Consider the following 25,606-nt stretch of genomic DNA (forward strand, 5'->3'; position numbering starts at 1 on the left):
AGAATGGAGCTGCCTGCTGGTTGATCTAGGCAATCAGAGGCTCCTCGGGCCCCTCGCACCCAGTGTTTGGAACACGGTTGTCCCACGGTGGGAGCTGTTCCAAGGACAGAGCCTGGAGAGAGCAAGGTGGCGAGAGTACCGTCTGGACTGTATGCGTAGCTGAACCCAATCAAGGCCTCTTTATAAACTTTTAAGATTTGGCAGGTGGGTGCAGAGATCCAATCATGTGGCAGCCGCCCAAGACAAGCCTCACAAGTAAGTTCCCTTGTCTATTAACAGTGCCACCTAGCAGTCTGGAGTGGCCTCCCTCTTCCTCTGGCCTCTCCTTGTCTTCTGTTTCCAGGGTCAGTTTGGGAAGTAACAGCAGGAGGTCCCAGCATGGACAGCGTAAAGGCCCCAGTGGGGGAGTCACAGGAGCGTCCAGTGCCCTCTGGACAGCTTCAGGCTCTCCTTCTGCTCCTGCCATGTTGGCATCTCTCTCAAGGACTCTCCTGGCTTCCCAGCCTGGTTGAGCGTTACACCTTGGCTTCCCCATTCCAGCCTTGACCCTCTGGATTTCTCCGCACCGGTTGTGCAATGACAGTTTGGGCCTTGGTTTCACCCTCGTCTCTGTCCTCACAGCATGGACTCACCCTCATGCTGTGCTGGGAGCATCTCGCCAGGGCTGGGGAGGGGGGTGGGGAGCGGCACGTTGCAGGGTAGACCATGTTTCTCCTAGGCTCAGCTCGTTTAGGAAGAAGATCAGATGTGCCTTTCAGGAACTCATTGAGTTCCTGGAAAGTGATTTTTTTGGGGTGTGTGTGTGTGGGGGGTACTTTCCATATGGCCTTGGAGGCTGGGTTCAAATACCAAGTTGCCATTTACTAGCTGAATGACCTAGTGCTAGATACTTAGATACTTTATACCCTCTGTGACTCAGCTCCTTTGTCTGTACATTGGGAATAATAATCGTCTATATCTCAAATGGGGGGTTGAATTAATTCATACATAAAGAGCACTGAACAGAGCCCTTCATCAGTGCTCAGTTATCACACATTGCCATGTGTGATCTGCCATCATCAACATCTTCACCACCACCACAAACACCTAGTAACGTCTTCACATTTCCTCTATTGAAGAAACTCATCTAGGGGCGCCTGGGTGGCTCCGTCGGTTAAGCATCCAACTTCGGCTCAGGTCATGATCTCATGGTTTGTGAGTTCGAGCACCGCATCAGGCTCTGTGCTCACAGCTTGGAGCCTGGAGCCTGCTTCAGATTCTCTCTCCCTCTCTCTCTCTCTCAAAATAAATTAAAAAATATTTGAAAAAAAATGATCTGGGGTGCTTGGGTGGCTCAGTTGGTTAAGTGTGGAACTCTTGATTTCGTCTTAGGTCATGATCTCATGATTTCGCGGGCCCAAGACCCGCATCAGGCTCTACACTGACAGCAAGGAGCCTGCTTGGGATTCTCTCTGTCTCCTTTCTCTCTGCTCCTCCCCACCCTCTCAAAATCAATAAGCTTAAAAAACAAAACTGGCCCCACTCGATTTTGGAATAAAAATTTTTGTACTAATTCGGGGACTCCATGTAAATAAGAAGCAACATATGCTCAGTTACAATGCAAGAGGGAAGTAGACAGAAGGGTTTCTCAGATTTTAATTTTTATGGATATCAACAATGATGGTGTAATGTTCGCAAAGACAATGAATAGTCAAATAACTTAAATGACTTTCTCCACAGAAGATATACAAATGTCTAATAAGCACATAAAAAGATACTCAGCATCCTTAATCACTTCGTACCCATTAGGATGGCTATTATTAAAAAAAAAAATAGAAAACGACGTGTTGGCAAGGATGTGGAGAAATTGGAACCCTATGCATTGTTGGTGGGAGTGTTTTCTGCTGTGGAAAATAGTGTGGCTCTTCTTCAAAAAGTTAAGAATTGCCATATGATTCAGCAATTCTACTTCTAGGTTTACACCCAAAGGAATTGAAAGCAGAAACTCATAAATAGGTTATTTGTACACCTATGTTCATAGCAGCATTATTTACAATAGCCAAAATGAGGAAGCAACCCAACTGTCCATTGATGAATGAATGAAGAAACAAAGCGTGATCTATCTACCTAAAATGAAATATACAATTCAGCTTTAAAAAGAAGGAAATTCTTTCTTTCTTAAGTTTATTTATTTATTTTGAGAAACAGAGCGAGAAAGAGAGAGAGCACGAGTGGGGGAGGGGCGGGGAGAGAAGGAGAAAGAGAGAATCCCAAGCAGGCTCCGCACCATCAACAGAGCCCGATGTGGGGCTCAAACCCATGAACCGCAAGATCATGACCTGAGCCGAAACCAAGAGTCAGATCCTCAAACCGACTGAGCCACCCAGACGCCCTTAAAAAGAAAGAAATTCTGGCATATGCTACAACATGGCTGAATCGTCAAGACATTATTATGCTAAGTGACATAAGCCAGTCACAAAAAGACAAATACTGTGTGATTCCACTTATATGAGGTAGCTAGTGTGGTCACATTCAGAAAGTAGTCAAAGACAGAGAGTAGAATGATGTTTGCTAGGGGCTGGGGATGAAGGAGGAGGAAGAATGGGGAGTTGTGGTTTAATATTTGTGGGGCGTTTTCATTTTGTTTTGTTAAGACATGTAGTAAATCACACATGGGTAGACCAGAAAGCCAAAATCTCTATGTGTAGTCACATACTTTATTTGGCTCATATTTATATGGTGTTTATTATGGGCCAAGCATTACTCTAAGGGAATTGGACATATTTAATCACTTCATGCCCAAAACAACCTCATGGGGAAGGTACTCCCAGAAGCCCCATTTTATAGGTGAGGAAACTGAGACACCGAAATGTTCAATAATTGTACAAGACCATGTGGCTAGTACACAGGCAAGGCAGGCAGTCTGGCTCCAAGGTCTAGGTCTGTAAGTACAGTACCATTTTAAGAGGCCTCCCGCTCAGCTTTTGGAGTAACAATGAACATCACAGCAAACCACAAAATCCTGACCGTGAATTATTTGAAAGGATTTTGGCTGAGTCCGAACAGCTGTGTTCATAAATACTATCTCGTGGGAGGAGGGCAAGGTTACTGGCTAATTTGTTTTGTGGTTAAAGGACTTCAGTAAATTTTATTTTATTATGCCACAAGAAATTAGTTCTGGTATTTTCAGCTTCCAGAATAGACAATTTTACTCATCACTGCTTATAACCTTGTTTAGGTTGTAATTAGGCACAGCAATTTTAAGCCATTTACTTTGTATGAGTAACACGGCTCAGTACACGCAAGTCATGGTTTATGGCTGCAGAAAACTACCCCTCTAAGTTAAAATTTGATTTGGATAAAAGGTGGTTTGTTTTTTTTTTTTAAACATGCAGCAGAGTTTGGGAACATTTTTATTATCTTTTGTGAATCATGGGTTGCAGAATGATGGGGTGGTTGAGAGATCAGACCTTGGTTCAACCTCTGCATTAGCATTTACTGAGCCTCAGTTTCCTCATCTGCAAACCGGAGGTAGTAACCTACCGCATGGGCGAGTGTGGGGATTAAGCGAAATAATATGTAAAATAATACATAAAAGGATTATCCAAGTGCCTGGCCTGATGTCAGCTGTCAGTAAATGCCTCGCATTATATTAACTCCTGTTGCTCTTAGAATTTTGCCAGAATTCCCAAAGACCTGTGATCCTTTGCTCTGACATTCAGAAAAGGGGAAAGTGATTCAACTCCTCGACATTGACCTAAGTATACTGGAGCCACCGAAGATTCCAGAGTGTTTTCCACGTCTTTCTTTAGTTACGGAGTTTGTTTCAAAAGGTGCCAAAACATGCCACACGCAAATCTGTTTCTGTCTGGAATTGTGTATATTGGAGAAAAAGGAAGTGTTCATCAGGACTTCCATTTTCTTCCCTTTTCTTCCGAGAAAGGGTCCCTCTGAATAGAAAACCAGGGGCAAAAGAACCTTGTTGTGAGCGCCTTTTTATTGTTGAGCTGTTTTTTTCTTTTTGATAACCCACTTTATCAGAAGATTAATCTTGTCAATAACGCACATATTCCGGCTATTAAGGTACACTGTGACTTCTGAGTAAGCATAACCGTTCTGCTGACCTAGGGGAAAATAAAGATTTTTAAAAAAATGTGCCCTAAGTAGTGGAAGAGGCCCTGGGCCGACAGCAACATCTGGATTCCAGTCTGGCCCTCCCATGGCCGTGACCCAGCAGCGGGTTCTTGTCTCGCCAGGGATGGCAATCCTTCTGCACCCTCGTCGTGGAGAGGGAAAAGGCACCTGTCCCTCTCCCCCATCATCCCACGCACGTTTCTTTGATTCCCACTCAATGGGCTTTCGATGTAAAGTGCCAGGGAGGTCGCGGGATCCGTCCAGGTGGAAACCCCAGGACGTCTCCGGAGGAGCAGCGCCGGGAACCCAGGAGCGGCTTCCAGGCTGCGCGCACAGCGCCGGGAGCCCGAAGCTGCCGACGGTAGACCCCGTCTGTGCGCGGAGGCCCCGCCCATCTCCGCCCGAGAGCCCGCCCACCTCCGCCGCGGCCTCCCATTGGCGGCCCCGCGCGTCCGTCGGCCCCCGGGCTCCCCCGGGCGGGAGCGCCGAGCGCGCTCCCCACCCCGCGCCTCTCGAGCCAGCCAGCCGCGGGGAAGCGATCCCCGGCGCCGGCGGGCGGCCGCGGCGTCTGACTGACCGACGGAGGAGGCTCCGCGCCCGTCCGCAGCGCGCGGCCGGCATGGCGGCGCCGAGAAGCCCCCAGCGGGTGCGGGCGCGGGAGCGGGAGGGTCCTCGCGCCCCAACGGCAGGTGGGCGCCGGGCCGGGGGCGGGGAGGGGGCCCGCGGGCAGTCCCCCTGCGCGCTGAGGGTTGGAAGGTCCGGGGCGCCCCAGGGCAGGGGGCCGCAGCCTCAAAACACCCCCGGCAGCGTTGGGGCTGCCGTCGGGGACGGGGGTCGCGTCGCGTCTGAATGGGAACGCGCCCTCGGGAGGCAGATCTGTTTGGGTCGAGGCCGCGAGCGACCTGCCGAGGCAGGGAGGGCAGGTTCCTGGGAGGAGGGAGCCCGTCTGGTGGGCTGGAACGGGGTGGGGGGCTCAGGCAGCGGCCGGGGTCGGGCTCTGCCGCCGAGGAGGGGCAGCGTCCCCTTCTAGGTGTCCCCTCTGAGAACTTGATTGTTGTCGGGGTGGCGGGGGAAGTTGACGCGTTTCGCGCTTTGGTGGCGGAGGATGTGGCCCACACCTTCGCAGCAGTCGAGACTTGCTGAACAGCAGAGAGAAGCTGGCTGTTGAACAAAAATGTCACCAAGGACGGGAGCAGCAGCACAGAATGGCCCAGGTCGCGCGCACAAGTCTGGTCGCCGAGGTGGGGGCGCAGTCCCTGTGGCTGGGCGTCTCTGCTCTCTGCGTTGGTAGCTGGGGTAGGAGGGAAGGGTGTTTTCCTTCCCCCGCTTCAGCTGTGCCCTCCAGGCCCCGCTCCGAGGAGGGTGAACGTGGCTGCTTCTCAGTTACGAGCACGTTCCCGTTCCGTGTTTGTCTGGTGGCCCCCGCAGGGGTGGGTGTGAACCTGCCGGCGATTTGGGGGAGCGTGCCGATTCACAAGCGCCGAGTTTGGGCTGCAGATACGGCAGCGTTTATGGGAAGTTGGCAGGTGCCAGTACTGGTTATTGACTGGGGTTCTTGGTCCCAGCAGGAGCTTTTGATTCACACAGCAAGCTGTTGGGTGTGGTGGAAACAGTGCTGTTCTGGGAGTCTGGACATGAGTTCTAGACCTCATTCTGCCCAGGACTGTGTGCCTGGAAGCCACAGCCACTCTGGACTTCTAAGTCCTCATGTTGGGGTAGCTGATCCATAAGGCCCCTCCCAGTCTAGAATTCTGTAATTGACTTACCTCCCAGCCTCAAAAGTTTGGAAATTGAACTCACTTTCAACCTTTCTGCACCCTGAATGATAATCGAATTAGCCAAATATTTCCTGTGGGTGTATTCATTTGAACTTTTCATGATGTGATTTTTTCCTCCCTTTCTCTTTGCCTTACTTTGGGAGAGAAAGCAAAGCTGGAAATGGAGGTAGGGCTCAGCAGGAGAAAGCTGGTTTGGGAGGCAAAAAGGTGCCTGCTCTGGACTTAAGCTAACAATCAGGAATTTTTCCTTCCAATGCATCAAGTTCAAGGTGTGCGAGCACTGGGAACTCAGAATTCTTTCCTCAGCTCCAGCCTGTGGGGACTGTGGTTCCTGTGCACAGTGCAAGAATCTGATTCAAGGATCAGGTTATGGAAAACTTTTTTTTCCCCTCCAAAACATAACCACATAACCTCTGAGGACTTAGGAGCATAGTTTCCCTTCTTTACCAGTCATGTTTGGAGGTGAAACTGTTTTCGAGTCCCTTGCCAAAGCTAGGATGGGAGCGAGTTGTTTTTACCTACCCCTCTTTTCGTAAGAGAGAGACCCAGATTCACTTCTGAAATCGTAGCAAAAGCTAACAAGTAACACTTGACAATAAAAACTAAATGGACAGCAACCGAAGGAAACTCACGGAAGGAGTAGGGGTGGAAAGCATTTTTTGGTAGCCAGTTTTACTGTTTCTTTTTCACTGGGTATTGAGACTCATGCACTGAACATCTGTGCACCGTATTATGGGAAAGACACTGTCGGAATTGGAATACTAGACAGGGAAGTGGTGCCCAAGATGATTTGGTGCAATGCCCTGAGGCCCCAAGAAGACCCGGGAGGAAGCAGGAAGCAGGGGTGACCCGCCCACTGTAGGAGAAGCTCAAAATCCTTAGCATACCTTTGGCAGTCTGGTGTTTGAAGCGGGGATGTGTGCCCCACGTTTTTCCTGGCTCCTTGTGCCTCTGGCCAGCCTCAGGGTGATTAACTGTTGTGGTTCTTCACAGAAAAGCCTGCAAGTTTTCAACCAGGCCCTCAGGAGCTGCAGGACCCTGTGGTGGTCCCTAGGCGCTCGCCTGGGGTGACAGGAATGCCCAGTGTAGAATGGGGGACCCATCGGCCATGTGCCCTCGTTCCAGCTACACAGAGCGCAGCTCTGCCCCCCGCCCCCGCCTTTCTTGTTTATATGCTGTTCTGAGTAAGATTTTGTTTGTGAAAAAGTCTAATGCTAAACAGAAATTTTAGAAGTAATGGTAATGGCCAATATTTTTGAATTTTGCTGTTATCTTTATTACATGTAAAGAGCTTAGGACGATGCATGGCCCGTAGTAAGCACTGCAAGGTTAGCTTACTCAAAGGTTATTATTATCACTATCTTATGCCATGACGTAGTTGTTACTTTTATCCCTATTTTATTGAAACCAAGTGACGTGCAAACTTATACCAGATTTCCCACTTCCCCCCTAGACTTTTCTATTTACAAGATGTGTTCCTCAATACCATGGAATACATTATTCCAAAGCCATTCAAGGATAACTTTATGTACAAAGCAGATGTTTCTGACCCGCTGAATGCTGTCTTTGCCTCATTCCCTTGGACGGTCATAGGTACCACACTCGGTAGACCTGTGAGTCTGTCTGGTGAGCACGTCTGTGTTTAAAGGGAGAGGGGGCAGATCAGAACAGCTAAGGCCCAGGCAGCTGGTCCCTGGCAAGAAGAGTTATGAGGATCAGGGTGGGGGGGTGCGCACACATTCCCTCCTCAACGCAGACTGCGGAGGGCGCTAGGAATTGTGATCTTATTCTAGAGCCAGTGCCTTCCAAGCCTCTGCTCTCAAGGACTTGAACCACGAGCAGAGGGGGTGCTGGCAGTGGCCAGTGGGTGCCCAGGAAGAGATGAGGTCCTTTGTGTGCTAGTTGTAACCTTAAAGAGAACTGTTTCCCTAGGTTGGAGGCTTAGGAAAAACCAAACCAAACCCAAATGCTGCAATTAAAAACATACACAACAGAACTCCTAAAACCAAATGGTCCGTGGTTGGTATTTTTTTTGCCAGCCTGTTTGCCCCACTTTTATACTTTTGCATTTCCATGAGATGGATTAAGTGCCAAGTAAAATGTAAATGTTGGTACCAAGTGTCTTAGCTAAGTAGAAATCTTCGATTGGCACAGTTACGCATTTGAAAATGACCTTTCATCTGGCTCCCCGGAGTGGGTGGGCGCCTATGGCACCCCGTGTCGTCCTCGCCAGGGGAACAGTAGGCATTTGAGTTCTCTTTATGGTGCTGGCCACGGAGACACTGCCCATGGATAGTCTTATGTAATCTTTACAGCCACCAGTCTGACGCTCGGAACAGTTATGGAATTTGCTCAAAGTTTCCAGCTAAGAAGCGGTGGCCAGGATTCCAGCCCTGGCAGCGTGGCTCCACCCACAACCGATTCTTAAGCCTCCACCTCTTCTGCTTCCTGAAGCTCGGCTCAGGCTTATACCTGAGAGCGCTCTAGTCTCTGGGTTACATTTCAGCTGTTGGCCATTCAAGCTGGGTTCCCATTTTACACCCTTCTTGTTGCTACACATAACTCACAGGTCTGGGGTGCAGAAGTGAGATTATGACAGGGTCATCATGATCGAGCTGAAACTTGCAACATACGTGGTTGCTGCTTTGTAGCTATTAAAGCCCCTTCACCATCTTGAGCAGAGCGAGTTGGTTATTGGGCTGGTGTATTTGACCTTTGGCTCTGGTCCACTTGATCTTTTGGCAAATATTCAGGTACTTAAAACAACCGTTCTCAGAACTGAGGTGGCACACGCGTTTACCGATGTGTAATTAACTTAATGCAAGAACATGAAATGTTATTTCACAATAAATCACCAGAGAAAAGTGTTTTGTTTATGCCCTCGTTTTGCCAGTAATCTCTTGTTCTAGCCCATCTATACCCCATTTTTCTACTTTCTCGTTTAATTGGAACCAGAAGAGACAGGTGGCATCATGTTTAAAATAAGAGGAGGTGTTATGTTCATTTCTAGGAGACTAAGGACTATTCTCTGTTAGTACTGTTGCTGGGATTCTCAAGTAATAAACAAAAATCTCTGAAACTGTAGCACGTAAAGTGCCATGCTCGATAAATCTCTGAATTAAGAATTTAATAGTAAGCCTTTTGTTGTTGATATAACCATGTATCTATGACTTTGAGTCTATGTGGAATTGTGGATGATAGATATAGAGTAATTTAAAATACCGTATTAGCTCTCTCTCTGCTTTCCCTGTAACTGGCTTTTATGAATCTTAGGGTTAGTCTTCTAGCACAGGGAATAATAATGTAATTGAAAATTGGTTTCTCAAGAGATCCCCATCTCCCTCCCCCAATTCAGAGAGAAGTGGGATCTGATTCAAAGTCAAGGGTTAACTGTCAAAAAGAGAGAAGCATACTGCCCTCTCTTGTTCCCATTACAGTGGACACGAGCCCCCCACTTTCTCTCCAGGCACGGGACAGCCTCAGTGGGTACAAATGGGATGGACGGGGAGAGGGGATATGGTGGTGGGAGCTCCTCGGGCAGTGGTCTTTGAAAACTTGCATCTCTAAGTCAGGGCAGAGAGTTCCCGGAGGCTTTGGTCCCCCAAGTTTAGGAGAAGTGAACTAAATTCCTTCTTTCTGGAAAAGAGGGGATTGTTCCCTAAGTCGTAGAATAACACCTGGTACAATGTGGGCATAGTCGTGCACCTGTGACAGGAAGACCTCATCTTTCTCCTGAGGTCTCTAGAGTGGCAGGAAAACTGAGGACTCTGTGTCTTCCAAGTCCTGTGTCCCAGGTCATTAGGACAGGTAGAAATCTTGGAGGAAGCAGGACGGCTGATAGGAAAGGGGAAGTGGGAGAGATGGCGAGCCAGTGCTGGCACGGACTTGATGTAATCAGGCGCCATCTAGATATAAAGGGCTGGATGGCACTGATGCCAGCCTTTTGTCATTTTACTGGGCATTTTAAAAATGAACTTGGAGTTCAACTGTTTGTAGCTAAGGATGAGGTTGACCCCTTACCTGGAAAAGCAGTTGTAGCCAATGGAATTATTATTAGAAGCGTCGGGTCCCTCAGTTTTGCACCTGAAGCAGCGTAAGACTCGGGTATGTCGATCCTTCTCCTGCAATCTGAGGTAGAGAGAAAGATCACTCAAACCGAGAGAGTTTATGAGATCAGTTTCACCCACGATGTCTCCATTTTGTTTTTTAAATATTTGTTAAACTCACTTTTGTTAAGCCCAGCTGACGGTTGGGATAGAGGGCTGGTACGGCAAATGCTCGTTGACCTGTGCTGTCTTGTTCTTCTCGCTCGACTATTCCAGTGTATTCTCCCATTTATGCCTCATTGATTCATTCATTCAAAATGTGGAGCCGGTAACCTGTGAAGGTACAGCTCTCCTTTTCCCTCCCTCCCTGTTTCCTTCTCAGCCTTCCTTTAAAAAAAAAAATATTCTTGCCATTTTTTTAGAAACTGGTCACCTCCAGGGAAATGCTGGTGTGAGAGTCTGTAGAATCGAGCATGGCTTCTAAGGGTTGGAGTAGTTGCCGATTTGTCACAGTCTCGTGTAACTTCTGTACCTACGGGGCATCTTTCCTATGGTGCAGGTTTTGAGTAATGTTTTTTTTTTTTTTTTAAGGTTTATTTGTGTTAGAGAGTGTGCGAGCGGGGGAGGGGCAGAGGGGGGAGGGACAGGGGGTCCGAAGCAGACTCCGCGCTTACAGCCCAGAGCCCAACACGGGGCTCAAACTCACAGAACCGTGAGATCATGACCTGAGCCGAAGTCAGACGCTCAACCGACTGAGCCACCCAGGCGCCCTGTTTTGAGTGATGCTTTAAGTATGGTTGAACCTCACTTGCTTCACAACTACTTAAAATCCTGTGCCTTGTGCCCCAACGTGACTGTTCCTCCAACATAACCCTGAAACAAGTTAACATGAAGGGCCCTGTGGTGGATGACGGGAAATGGCAGTTAATGGCCTGGCCTCCCTATGCTTGTTCACAGGGGAGGAAACTGAGGTGGACCAGACCATGGGTTCCTGACTCCCTGGTGCCTGTTCGTTCCACTGTCCTCAAGCCATCCCACTAGGTGACCGCTTCACATTCTCATTTCCTGCTTCGTATTTACATGAGTGTAATTAAGGGAACAGAAAACACACTGGTGGCTCACTGTTTCTGACATATGTGTTCCAAGTGGACCACCAAGACAGAGGCCATTAGTTAGGATTAGGTATAGTGGGATAACGGAACGACCCCAAATAAGTGAGTCAAGTTTATTCTTCTCGTGTCACCGCTCGAAGGTGGCCCCCTCTTCCAGGGCCAGAAATGGGCTCCACTTTGCCAGGGGCCCAGCTCCTCCGGGTCATTTCCACGGTGCATGGCTTCCATGACTAGCTACTTCGTGGTCCAAGACGGCCGCTGAACGCCAGTCACCACGCTTACATTCCAGCTGGTGGAGAGGGAGGAGGACAAGGAGTACGCTCCCCTCCGCAGAGCCTTCCGAAAACTGCACATAATGCTTCTTAGAATCCACTCACACAGCTACACCCAGCACCTGGGGAGGAGGAAATGTGGCCTTTATTCAAGTAGCCACGTAGCCGGCTCAAAGTCAGGATTTTATTTCTACGGAGGAAGAGAGAACAGATACTGAGCGAAGCTCTCAGTGCCTGTCGTGGAGACGCATGGACTGGATCCTGATTACATGAAATCCTGTTCCTTATTCAACAAATATTTATTAGCCGTCTGCCCGGTGCCTAGGCACCAAGAAAGCAGGGAGAAAACAGACACAATATCCGTCCTTAAGACGTTTACCTACGTGGGGAGGCAGACACTGATCAGACACAAACACGGTTGTGTAAACCGTGCTAAGTGCCGCGAAGGGAAGAGACGCCGTGTGCTGAGAGAGAGTAACGGGGACTTGAGCAAGCCCGGGGGGAGGGAAAGGGTCAGAGGCTTTGCCACAGGAAGTGACATTGGAGCTGACAGCTGGAGAAAGAGTCGAGTGGAGGGTATTACAGGCAGAAGAAAGCAGGGGCGAAGGCAGGCGGGAGGCAGAGAGGGCTCTCACGGAGGAACTCACAGCCCGTCCTCTTGAGCAAGCGGCAGAGGGGACAGAATGGGGAAGAATCAGGGTCAGACCGCGTGGGGCCCCAGAGGAAGGGTGACCGCCGTGGCGTGCCTGCCACAGGGATGTCCTGGGATGTGGAACTTCCAGTGCTAAAACTCGGAGAGTCCCAGGCAGGCCGGGATGCATTGGTCACCCTTGCTGGAGGCCACATTAATAGTCGGGTTCCTTTCATTTTAATTTCAGCACAGTCTCTCTTTCCATAGGCGTAGCTCTGCCATGGAAAAACAACTGACTAGTAAAACTAGCCCCTCCTGTTGGCTGAAGGCAAAGAGGCACAAAACACAAGCAACATGTCTTTTTTTTTCCTCAATGTTTACTTATTTATGTATTTTGGGAGAGAGAGAGCACGTGCAAGTGCGGGAGGGGCTGAGAGGAGAGAGAGAAGCCCAAGCAGGCTCCACACCATCAGCACAGAGCCCACTGTGGGGCTCAAACTCACGAACCTCGTGATCGTGGCCTGAGCCAAGGGTCGGGCGCTCAACTGACTACGCCACCCAGGCGCCACATAACACAGGCAACACTTCTTGGGACCAGTGAGACTCTGTCTGGCATGATTTCTCCTAACGGAAATTTTGGAAATTAACCGGCATGTGATAATATATGACTTGAGAGGACAGAGACGGCCGAGGATGGAGGAGGCCCCTACTCCCCAGCGGGTTTCTCAGCGCTGGCAACACATCGGAATCACCTGGGAACTTGACAAAAGACGGGGGGCCTGGGCCTCAGCCCAGTACATCAGGAAATGCACAGGTGGACCCGGGGCAAGGGGGATCCTCCGCCCCGTCCCAGTGCCCCTGAGACTTGGGCGTGCGTGCAGATTGCTGGGGACCTCGCAGAATACAGATGATGCCGCCCGCGGATCCGTATTCCTAAGTGCCCCGGGCGGCAGGGATGTTGCTGGTCCGGAGGCTCTGATGAGTTTGTTTCGAAGGTCTCTTCTGTGGAGAGCAGACCTAAAGGGCCACGTAAAGGTGGAGGGGGCGGTGAAAGGAGAGAGGAAGGAAGACCTGGGGAGGAGAGAGGGGCTCTGCTTTGTGCCTCTGTCCGGGGTGCACCCACCTCCACTTCTCAGTCCCTAGGGTTTGTGAGTCACATGGTGTGGCTGGTTCCTGGTTCCAGAACTGGTGCCCCATGACTTTTGGCTAGGATGGGGCGAGGGGTGAGGCACGATTACCTCTCTCGCACCTCATTTACAGGCTTTTCCAGCTCACTTCACAGATTCGTCTTTCCTACAAGTAAGAAAAGCCAAAATCATAATAAGGGGAGGAGGCGGCGAAGGAGGAAGAAGGGGAAAGGAGAAGAAGAGGGAGAGGAAGAAGAAAAGCCAGATTTTTAAATAGGAGCTGACACACCCATTACACGTAAAAAAGCAAGAAAAACCAAGCAAACAAACAAAAAACACCACTGGCTAAGGAGTGGAAAATGGCTTTGGGAAGGGAAGCCAATTAGAAGGATTAGTAACCACTAGCAACAGAGCCCAAATGGTTCTGATTAATGGAAAAATCACCTCGGGGCAAAAGTGAAGGGTGACTCGTCTGAGTGTACCCATAGGTCTCTCCTGGTCACATTTCGTAAATGATTGGGAGATGAAAGGTCTACGAGTGAGGGCGCCTGGGTGGCTCAGTCCATTCCACTCAGGTCATGACCTCAGGGCTCCTGAGTTCAAGCCCCTTGTTGGGCTCTGTGCTGACAGCTCGGAGCCCGGAGCCTGCTTTGGATTCGGTCTCCCTCTCTGTCTGCTCCTCCCCGACTCGTGCACTGTCTGTCTGTCTGTCTCTCTCTCTCTCTCAAATATAAATAAACCTTAAAAAAATTATAAAGGTCTAAGAGTTGAGAGTGCACCCCCAAAGCCCTGGCGGGTTGAGGCGGTGAACCAGATCCAGGAACATGAACTTGCGTGGGGTTACGTGTCTGCTCCTGGTCTAAAAAAGCATGGAGCCTGCACACGTGATCACCCCCTTGCTTCCCTTCCCAGGTCCTGGCCGAACTGAAAGGTGGACACAGGAGTCAGAGATTTTTATTTTTTTTTTTTTATTTTTTTTTTCAACGTTTTTTATTTATTTTTGGGACAGAGAGAGACAGAGCATGAACGGGGGAGGGGCAGAGAGAGAGGGAGACACAGAATCGGAAACAGGCTCCAGGCTCCGAGCCATCAGCCCAGAGCCTGACGCGGGGCTCGAACTCACGGACCGCGAGATCGTGACCTGGCTAAAGTCGGACGCTTAACCGACTGCGCCACCCAGGCGCCCCAGGAGTCAGAGATTTTTAAAATGTTAGCTCAGGAGGCACCTCGGTGGCTCAGTTGGTTAAGTGCCCAACTTTGGCTCAGGCCATCATCTCATGGTTCATGGGTTCGACCCCCGCATCAGGCTCTGTGCTGACAGCTGGGAGCCTGGAGCCTGCTTTGGATTCTGTGTCTCCCTCTCTGCCCCTCCCCTGCTCACACTCCATCTCTCTCTCTCTCTCTCTCTCAAAAAAATAAACATTAAAAACACATTTTTTTTTTAAAATGTCAGTTCAGTGATAAAACCCACAAGTTCCACTTGCGTGGCCAGATGGGCTTGCTAGCCATGCCCGAGCTGAGCTCACACCTAAAAGGTCAGGCCCGAGGCCCTCTCTGGAAGGTGGAGGAGGGGCTGAGCTGAGCAGTGTCTCCCAACCTGCCATCAGGCGTGGTGCTTGGGAAGGAGTCAGTCAGAAGAGTGAGGGCTGGGGCAGAGGGCGGAGCCAGGGCTCCTGGAAAGCACTTCCAGCTGGAAATCTGAAGGACGGTGGGATAAAAGTGCAGATCCCTGCCTCCCCCTTCGAAGGCTGGGGACACTTACTGCAGCAACGGGGCTTTTAGTTGATGGCAGGCTACTTGTGAGTGGATGGCTTTTTGTTTCTCAGCTGTACGATACTGACTGATACAATCTCAGGCTGGGTGCATTACTTTGAGCGTATCGTCTAGAACAGGGTTCGGCAAAGCACAGTCCATGGGCTGAATCTGGTTCCGCTCAGTTTTTACATGGCCTGTGAGCTAAGAATGGTTTTGACTTTTTTTTTTTTAATGGTTAGAAAGGAAAAAAACTCAAAAGAATACCACTTCCTCACCTGTAAAACTTACATGAACTTTGGATTTCGGTGTCTGTAAATTAGGTTTTCTTGGAACACAGCCTCACTGTGTATTGTCTAATGGTTGTTTTTCTGTCAGGGCCCATTTGGGTACTTGACACAGAGACCAGATGGCAGGCAAGCCTAAGATACTCTCTGACCCTATACAAGAAAACTGGCTGACCCCTGACCGAGCATGAAGGAGTGGTCATGTTTTTGGATTGTCTCCTGGGTGGTCACGCTCAGGGCATTGCGTTCTGTCCTGTGGTCTCCCTTTAAGTGTGGAATGGGTTCGGAGGAGAGTGGCCCGGACGACGAAGAGACCCCTTCAAGCCCGTGTCATACGAGGACTGGTTGAGACAAAGAGAAGCAGGCACAATGGAAATGATAGCTGCCTTCTACAATTGTTTTTGAATTCTTGGGAGAGAATTGCCCCGGGAAGGCAGTTATGAGGTTAATTGAAAGGGCACTGACCTTGAGTCAGAACCTGTTGGTTCAAGTTCAGACTTCTACTTGCTTTCTCTGGGCTTCAGTTTCTTCACCTCAAAGATGAAGGGGTGCACACGACAGGCCGTCGGATGACCAGGTCCACGAATTAAGATTCAGCTTTCACCTCAGAGGTGTTTCCAGGCCATCAGAGGACACAGTCACGAATATGCCTAACTGACCTGCAGTGTAGACAGAGTGCGGCAGCCAGGGGCGGGGGTGGGGACAGCACTCTGTCTACACTGCTCTGCAGAGGGACTGGTGTGAATCAGGCCTTGGAGAACAAGTAGAACTCCAGCGCCTTTGCCCAAAGCATTCTGTGATTCTGTGAAAGACTTAAAAGGTGTCGCATAGAAGAGTCATCTGACGTGATCCTCATGACTCCAAGCAATAACGATTCAAGCTGTGGTTACTGGTCTGACCGCACCAGCCTCTTGCTCAGGAACTTTCCCTGCTTTTCAGGTGACACCAGCATCTCTAAAGGGTCTAAAGGCCCTTGCTTCCCTGGCCTTGTGAACTGTTGCCGTACCCGCTGGCCCTCTGCTCTAGCTCACGCGGGACTAGGTCGGGTACCCATGGTACCTCTGCTGATGGAGCCACGTTTCTGTGGAGCATTGCCTGGGTCGTGCCCCAGACACACGAGGAGAGGTCAGCCTTCTGTTTGCAATTGTAACATCAGCTCTTGGCCCAGTGTTCTGCCTGCAGGAGGAGCTTAATCTATATTCATTGACTAACAATAGACTTTGATCAATAAAGAGAGAAATATTCCCGAAAATAAGATGGTCTCCCACCAATGGAAGTGAGTTCCCACCCCCAGAGGTGGAGGGGAGACCGTCACAGGGACTCAGTGGGAGAGTTTCCATTTGCACTGTGCCTCTGTGGTTACAAGCACACTTTCGTGGCTGGCGTTTGCTTTCACCTAACCGTCTGTTATCACTGATGGTCTTCTCCATTAGAGAGATGTTTCGAGATCCTTGAAGCTCAGTGGTTTGTCTGAGGTCCTACAGCTAGAAAGTGGCAGAGTGAAGACAGAGTCTCTGGCTTGTTTCGCCAGATCAGGGCCAAGGAGAGTGTCTGGGTGGAGGAAGTGATCCTGGAGTGCTGAGATTTTTCTCCAGAGGAGGAGTTACAACTTGCTGGTCCACAGAAGCCTATCCCACCTCCAGCTTTTGGATTTTTATAGCTGGGAGGGTTCAAAATCCCCTACGCATGATTAGAAAATTTAACTTCTCTTTTGAAGTGATGGGTTGCAATTACCACCCCTGAACTTTGCCCTAGTAAATGGAAAAACTCTGGGCTATGACATTGTTACAGATATGCACACACACACCACAGCCCCGTTAGTGTTTGGCAAGGAGCAGTTTCCTGTTGTATTTACTGACGCTCAGTTTAACAGGAGCCTTGGGTAAAAACATGCCCCGTCCCGTGGGGATTGTGCTCCGAGCCTAAGTGGGTTGCATGACAGGGCTACAGCTGAATGTCTCACTGATCATGACTTTCAAGATAAAAACCTTCCCCTTGGTGGCTCTCTTCCTCAGTGATACCGATCTTGCACTCTTTGGTTATAGTTCTTTACCGAGTCGAAGACTGTCATTTCTTAGTTGAGCAGAATTCGTACTGAAATTTACAAAAGCTTACAAAGTCCTTTGACCTCGCACTTGTTAAGAGGATATTTTTTTCTGAATATTTCCTCTGTAACTGAAAACAAAGAACTAGCCTGTGATTTTTCAAGAAGCAAGACCACTTAAGCGTAGTCCTTTCCACTGCTGTGCTGACTTGTAAAACTTCTCTCGTGGTCTCCCCAAGCTCCAGGGACACTTTGCCGACCTCCCGGGATTTGTTCTGTGTGTTTACCCTTGGGCTTACGTCCCGCTTAGTTTATTTGTTTGGACTCACGTACATTATGTTGCTTTATTCCCCAGCCTCTTGGCTTCTCAGAATTAACCCCAGAGAGAGGTGACCTGCTTGGGGATGGAGGTCTGCCTGCCATGTCTGCATCCAGTTCATAGGCCCTGCTGTTATTCTGAGTCCCTGCAGTGAGACACTCGCCCCCCCTCTCCCCCCCACTCCAGATGTGCTGACCGTGGGGTGTGCGGGTCGGGGCTCCGTGGGCCTGGACGAGCCGGCCAGTAGCCTTTCCTGGTGGGAGGGCATTGTGCCACCTGACCATGAGCTCCTTCAGGACAGAGCATGTGACTTTCACTACCTGCCAGCCCAGGGTGAGGGTTTAGGGGAAGGAAGTATAACCAGGGAAGGGCTAGCAGGAGAAAGGAAGGCCTTCCCTGATCCTCCTGGGTCCATGGCACCATGGGGTTTCTGATCACGCCTCTCTGCAGTACTAACCTTTGGTTAGGATAACCCCGAAGCCACCTTCACTTTTTCAGAGCGGGTAGTGTTCCACAACTCAGCTCAGAAAAGTGTGAAAAGTTTACCGACGCCTCTGAAACGTCTGTGTCGCTCCCTCTGTCCCTGGGTGGGACGCCCCACCCCTTCACTCCTCTGGTGGCAGAGAGTGGGAGCTGTCCTGGGCCCCCCCCCCCACCTCGCCCCAGGCTCCCCTCTGCTCCCTGATCCGGCAGTCTCTCTCGGGCGCTCTCTCCCCTACCTCCTGCTAAATAACCATAACATGCTATTGATGCACATGGAGGGGCTGTTGAAGTCATTAAATTATATTAGTATCTTTTACCTTGAATGTTTTTTTTTAGCAAGATGACATTAATACACATATTTCTTCGCTCCCTGTGCTCTCAAATTTCTAAGTTAAATTGCCTTTTAGGTCTTTCGGCTCAGGCCTAATCTCCCCCTCCTGTGGCCCACTGGGTAGCCCCTGATCTGCTTCAGGAGAAAGTCAACAGCCAGATGCGGTTGGCTGTGTGGACGTGTGTGGGGAGAAGGTGCCATGGACTGCTGTACCGTGAGTAAGATTGGGAGACAAGTAGAGGCAGGAATGGATGGGCTGTCTGGGCCCAGGAAGTCACTGGAAGTTTCTAGGGCGAAGGAGACACTGAGGAGTTTCCACGAGAAGGAGCCCAGGGCTCCCGGGGGGGAGCTGCCGTGTGCAGAATCACTCTGTTTCCGGCTCTTCAGTGAGTTTTGGTTTTGTTTTCAGGGCCCTTTTTCTTTTTCTTTTTTTCTTTTTGGTTTCCTGTTTTAATGTGTGAATTACTTCGGCTTTGGTACGTTTTAGAGAATGGAAAACATTCTAAGTAGAATTTGACCACAAAAAGGTGGCTTTTTTTTTTTTTTTTTCTCTTTTCAGTTCTAGTCAGTGGTCTCATCTGCCATATGTAGTTTGAGTGATGGCAGATCGGATTTTACGTTCAGATAGCCGCGTCGTTGACTTCAGGAGGCTCTGGTGCAGTTACTGCAGGATATCCTAGCTACTTAAGCATGACTTCTTCCCACAGTATGGGTTGGGGTCTCTCGCGTGTCTTCGTGCTGAAGACTGGGGGGATGTGTGAGGCCTAAGTAATCCACTTTCCAATAGGACAGAAATGCACGGCGGCCTCATTTCAGCCACCAGCCGGGTTGTCCATTCCAAAAGTCCTGAAAAGACACTGTGGGTTTTTTGTCTCTTGACGAACCTGAAAGAGGACCGAACCCATAATTCTGACGGTGCTTCTGTTCTCTTCCTCTCCTCTTCGCTTCCTGGAGATTCTTCATCACCAAAACCTGCCCCCATCCCTTGTTTCTGGGAGGTCCTCGTCCTCCTTCCTCTCTGTATTGTGTTCAATGACCAGATCACCGGTGGGGCCTTGCCCTCCTTCCTGTTTGTCGGGGTAAAGCCTCACCCAAGCCCGGGTCCTCTTGGGCAGGGGAGGGGAGGCTGGGCCAGGGCTGAATCCTCCCTGAATTCTCTCCCTGGGCTGGCGGACGGGGGATTCCCCCGTGAAGATCCTGCCATGAGAGACTTTAATCCCCCCTCAGCTGTATTTGGGGAGATGAGATTTGACTCAAGTCATGTTTGTGATAGTATTTTGCAAGGCACCTCATTTGTGGTATTCTTGCCTATGGCTGTTGCTTTTGAGTTATAAACAGTTGTTGACACGCGCGGGAAAAATTGATTTCAATTCTCTTTTTAAAGACTCTTAATTCCACTTGCTGCAGCAAAGTTAATTTGAAGACTTACTCAGCTGCACAGTTCACAGGCAGGACAGCCAAGCGATAAGGCACTCAATGTTGGCATCGCATTGCTCTGTCTTGGGATTCCAGCTTTACTACTTACATATTTAATCTCTCTCTCCCTCGCATCCTCATCTGCAGAATAAGGGTGGTTACAGTAGTAGCAATAAAAATAATGATCAACACAGACTAGGGACTTAGGCTTTGCCAGACGGCTTGCTCAGCGCTTCCCTAACATTTCCACCCACCCTTACAACCAGCCACTCCAGAGGCAGGAACCACTCCGCCCATGCCCTCCTTCCCCTACCATGTGACTCTGCAGGAAGGATCATGAGGGCCAGCATGGCACTTCCTGTGTTCCAGGCACTGTTGCATTGTGTTTCGATCCCCAGGCGGAGAAACAGAAGCCCAAGAAGTCACCAGTGTAGGAGCAGGGCCGGGATGGGGGTGGGGCAATGTTTGCAGGAGCAAATGAGAGAATTACTTTATTTTTTTTAAGTTTATTGATTTATTTTGAGAGAGAGTGAGAGCGAGAGAAAGCGCACATGTGCGGGGCGTGGGGTGAGGGGGCGGTGTGCAGAGAGAGGGAGAGAGAATCCCAAGCAGGCTCTCTGCTGTCAGCTCAGAGCCTGACACGGGGCTCAAACTCACGAATCATGAGATCATGACCTGAGCCTAAACCAAGAGTTGGACGCTTAATGGACTGAGCCACCCAGGTGACCCAAGAGAACGCCTGGAAAGCCCATAAGGGGCTCTGGCTTATAGCGAAACTCGAACTGTAGCTATTTTAATTATCAATGGAGCCATACTTTTTCCTACTAAAACACTGCACTTCCTCTCCTTAGATGAAGAAGCCCCACTCCTTATAATATTTTCATATATTGTACAAACACCTCAGGGCTGTGTGAGCTGCAGCCACTTACACGGGACTTACGGGTTCCCTCCTCCAGGTCGCTCCCTGGCATCCACACCAGCCGCCATGTTCGTGCACCCTGGTCCTTCTTTGGTTTGAGTCACTTGACCAAAACCTGTGCCAGTTAGGTAGGGGGAAACCAGGAGTTTAAGTTTGTAGTCTAGGTTTGCACGGAAAAGGCATACTGAGCCCTCACATGTTTTTTTCTAATAAGTTGATCATATCCTTTTTCTGGGTTGGAGGCAGGGCTTAATTTCAAGGATGAAGGCATTAGGCTAAGGAAGTGTGTTGTGTGCGTGTAGGAGTGAGGAGAGCCACAATCTGTAGTGGGTCCCGTGGAAGCCCTGGGCAGCTGCTATGGAGTGGCCTCATGCTCAGGAGAAGGCCCTGGCTTAGGGGGTCTCAAATCAAGGGCCCCAAAAGGCCTGGAAGTAACCCCGAGACTACAGTGGGTTGGTTAGAGTCTGTGACAGATGAGAGCAGTGTGCCCCATGGAGGGCACGGCAGCCAGACCCCACCTCAGTGACCGCAGGCCCTCTGAGTCCACACAAACACGAGCGCCACCCAGTGGGAAATGGGCAGATGCTCTAAAAGGCTCTTCCTGGAAGAAGAAATGTGAATGTGTTCCTACAGAAATGTGGACGGCTGTGAGAAATCACGACTGGAACTGGTGTTTAGGGACACAGGGACACTCATACATATAAGGGGGTGTTAGTTGATGGTTTGTTTTGGAGGGTGCTTTGGCAATATCTGTCAAAACTAAAAACGTACACACCCCTTGATCCAAAGTTTCCTCTTTTTGAAATTATCCTAAAAGCTACCATGAGTCTTCATAAGGACTATTGGAAGATAATGTCTTTCTCAGCAGTGTTTGTAAGAGTGAAAAATGGGAAATAATCCAAACGGTTTATTGGTAAGGCAGTGATTATGTTACATATGATTGTCTATCTTTTTTTTTTTTTTTTTTTGAGAGAGAGAGAGTGGGGGAAGAGTAGAGAGAGAAAGAGGGAGAGGGAGAATCCCAAGCATGCTCCATGCTATCAGTACAGAGCCCAATGCAGGGCTCGATCCCATGAACCGTGAGATCATGATCTGAGCCAAAATCAAGAGTCGGACACTTAACCAACAGAGCCACTCAGGCACCCCATGTGATGGTCTATATGTACACTAAAATATTATGCATTCTTTAAAAAAAATATTGTAGATCTATGTGTAGTTAAATGAAAAGATGTCTAATGTGTATGAAGAGAAAAAACAAACTAAAATCATGTGTAATATTCATTTTTCTAGGAAAAGTTTATAAATACGTTAAAAGAAATTATGTATCGCATAGACAAAGTTCTAGTCTTTCCTGAATTTAAGGACTTACTAAAATTATTTACATATGTCAGAATTTTTCACAGTTGAGAAATCACTGAATTAATAAAAATCTAAATTGTAGATGTAAAGGCAGTATAGCTTTACATTTTTTTACATTTTTTTATTGACTTGTTTTATTTATTAGCTTTACATTTTTAAACAACTCACACAAAGTTTTACTAAATATCTAGGCAGGAGTAAATGTAGAGTGAACAGCTAATTAATTGTTCTAAACAGATGAGTACCTGTTTTTGAAAATGTTCTTTTAAACTGAGAACTTTCCCCCTGAGATCAGGAACATGACAGGGATGTCCATCTCACCGCTGTTGTTTAGCATAGTGTTGGAAGTCCTAGCATCAGCAACCAAACAACAAAATGAAATAAAAGGCATCGAAATTGTCAAAGAAGTAGTCAGACTTTTACTTTTTGCAGATGACATGGTACTCTACCCGGAAAACCCAAAAGACTCCACTAAAATCTGCTAAAACTGATAACATGAATTCAACAAAGTCGCAGGATACAAAGTCAATGTACAGAAATCAGTTGCATTTCTATACACCGATAATGAAGCAACAGAAAGAGAAATCAAGAAATCAATCCCATTTACAATTGCACCAAGAACCATAAAATACCTACGAATAAACCTAACCAAAGATGTAAAAGATCTGTATGCTGAAAACTATAGAAAGCTTATGAAGGAAACTGAAGAAGACACAAAGAAATGGGAAGACATTCCGTGCTCGTGAATTGGAAGAATAAATATTGTTAAAACGTCAATACTACCCAAAGCAATCTACACATTCAATGTAATCCCAATCAAAATTGTACCAGCATTCTTCTCAGAGCTAGAACAAACAATCCTAAAACTTGTATGGAACCACAAAGACCCCCAATGGGCAAAGTAATGTTGAAAAAGAAAACCAAAGCAGTAGGCATCACAATCCCAGACTTTAGCCTCTACGACAAAGTTGTAATCATCAAGACAGTATGGTATTGGCACAAAACAGACACATAGACCAGTGGAATAGAATAGAGAACCCAGAATTGGACCCACAAATGTATGGCCAACTAATCTTTGACAAAGCAGGAAAGAGTATCCAATGGAAAAAAAAGACAGTCTCTTTAACAAATGGTGCTGGGAGAACTGGACAGCAACATGCAGAAGAATGAAAATAGACCACTTTCTTACATCATACACAAAAACAAACTCAAGATGGATGAAAGACCTAAATGTGAGACAGGAAACCATCAAAACCCTAGAGGAGAAAACAGGCAACAACCTCTTTGACCTCAGCCACAGCAATTTCTTGCTTGACACGTCTCCAAAGGCAAGGGAATTAAAAGCAAAAATGAACTATTGAGACCTCATCAAGATAAAAAGCTTCTGCACTGCAAAGGAAACAATCAACAAAACTAAAAGGCAACCAATGGAATGGAAAAGATATTTGCAAATGACATATCAGATAAAGGGTTAGTATCCAAAATCTATAAAGAACTTACCAAACTCAACACCCAAAAAACGAATAACCTAGTGAAGAAATGAGCAGAAGACATGAATAGACACTTTTCCAAAGAAGGCATCTTTGGATAGATGGCCAACAGACACATGAAAAGATGCTCAACGTCATTCATCATCAGGGAAATACAAATCAAAGCCACACTGAGATATCACCTCACACTAGTCAGAGTGGCTAAAGTGAAAAACTCAGGAAACAACAGATGCTGGCAAGGATGTGGAGAAACGGGAACCCTCTTGCACTGTTGGTGGGAGTGCAAACTGGTGCTGCTGCTCTGGAAAACAGTGTGGAGGTTCCTCAAAAAATTAAAAATAGAACAACTTACGACCCAGCAATAGCACTGCTAGGAATTTATCCGAAGGATACAGAGTGCTGATTCATAGGGGCACATGTATCTCAATGTTTACAGCAGCGCTTTCAACAATAGCCAAACTATGGAAAGAGCCTAAATATCCATCCACTGATGAATGGATAAAGAAGATATGGTTTATATATACAATGGAATGCTACTTGGCAATGAGAAAGAATGAAATCTTGCCATTTATAGCAATGTGGATGGAACTGGAGGGTATTACGCTGAGTGAAATAAGTCAGAGGACAGATATCATATGTTTTCACTCATATGTGGAATTTGAGAAACTTAACAGAAGGCCATGGGGGAGGGGAAGGGGAAAAAATGGTTACAAACAGAGAGGGAGGGAGGCAAAGCATAAGAGACTCTTAAATACAGAGAACAAACTGAGGGTTGATGGGAGGGGGATGGAGGAGAGGGGCAAATGGGTGATGGGCATTGAGGAGGGCACTTGTTCGGATGAGCACTGGGTGTTGACGATAAACGAGGAATCATGGGAATCTACCCCCCAAAAAGAGCACACTGTACACACTGCATGTTAGCCAATTTGACAATAAATTATATTAAAAAATAATAACTAACATAAAAAAGAAGAAAATGCTCTTTTAAGTAATTGCAAATATGTCTAGGTTCATTCACTGGTAACTTTATTTCTTTATTTGCTAGTAAATTCTTGTGAGAGTTTAAATGTACATCAACTATCGGGATGATCAAAAGTGCTAACATTTGGGCACCTGGCTGGCTCAGTCGGTGGGGCATGCGACTCTTGATCTCAGGGCCAGGAGTTCAGGCCCCACATTGGGTGTGGAGCCTACTTTAAAAAAAAATGCTAAAACTGTAGATTCTGAATTGCTGAGGCTTTTACTACCGTTAATCACTGGAATTTTACTAAACCTTGTGCCAGGGAGGGAAAGATTTCACAATGAACCCCAGGAGGCTTGGCCACTATTCAAAAGTTCTCTTCCTCATTTGTACTTCGGCATCTTACATGCTCAAGCATCATACAATTGGGAATGTGCTGCACATAGTAAGATATTGTAAGTATGCGGTTGGAGCTCTTGAGGCCCGTTCATGCTCTCTGGCCAAATCAGGAATTGCAGTGTGGACCACACACAACACATCTGTCTCCACCTCACAGCTCTGCTGAGGTGTCCACTCCCTGGAAATGATGTCTGTGTGCCCGCGGTTTGGACCACTCATTGTGTGTGTTAACGTGATGCCATCTATCATCGCTCCTAATGCTTTAAGAATATCCAAGTGGCTCTAAAATTAAAAAAAAAAAAAAAAAAAAGGCGGGGCACCTGGGTCACTCTGTCAATTGAGTGTCCAACTCTTGATTTCAGCTCAGGTCATGATCCCGAGGTTGTGGGATTGAGTCCCACGTTGGGCTCTGCGCTGCGCGTGGAGCCTGCTGGAGATTCTGTCTCTCTCCCTCTGCCCCCTCCTCCAATTGTGCTCTCTCTCTACTTAAAAAACAAACAAAACGAACCCAAGTGGGCAGAGGTACATGGTGGCGGCATCACTGGAGGACTCTGGTGTGGAGCAGGATCCCTGCTGGAACCATTCTTGGATTCAGCAGATATGCAACACAGGGTGCATTCTTAATTAATTTCATTCCATCTTTCTCCGGGGAGATCGGCATTTTCCCCCAGTGTTGCCGTCAGGACAACTGGGAGTAGAGAAGTGAGCTTTCTCACAGTCACACAGCCAGGGTAGTCGAGACACGGGTTTTGAACAGGTCTGAGGGA

At 48.2% G+C, this 25,606-nt stretch overlaps 1 protein-coding gene across 4 annotated transcripts in view; it reads left to right on the forward strand.

Moving 5' to 3' along the window:
• Window positions 1–209: 209 nt before the first annotated feature.
• OTULINL (OTU deubiquitinase with linear linkage specificity like) overlaps window positions 210–25,606 on the forward strand; it is a 34,806-nt gene continuing 9,409 nt past the window's right edge. For 3 of the 4 annotated variants that reach the window (XM_019450778.2, XM_019450780.2, XM_019450779.2), the window contains exon 1: window positions 4,316–4,802. In XM_019450778.2, the coding sequence (XP_019306323.1) occupies window positions 4,331–4,802 (472 nt within the window). In that variant the 5' untranslated portion in view covers window positions 4,316–4,330. Of the gene's footprint in view, window positions 256–4,315; window positions 4,803–25,606 lie in introns of those variants that run through there. The other variant, XM_053906895.1, reaches the window with a different exon arrangement.

This window comes from Panthera pardus, unplaced genomic scaffold (genome assembly GCF_024362965.1).
Source record: "Panthera pardus isolate Hobbes unplaced genomic scaffold, ASM2436296v1 HiC_scaffold_2, whole genome shotgun sequence".
Lineage (NCBI taxonomy): Eukaryota > Metazoa > Chordata > Mammalia > Carnivora > Felidae > Panthera > Panthera pardus.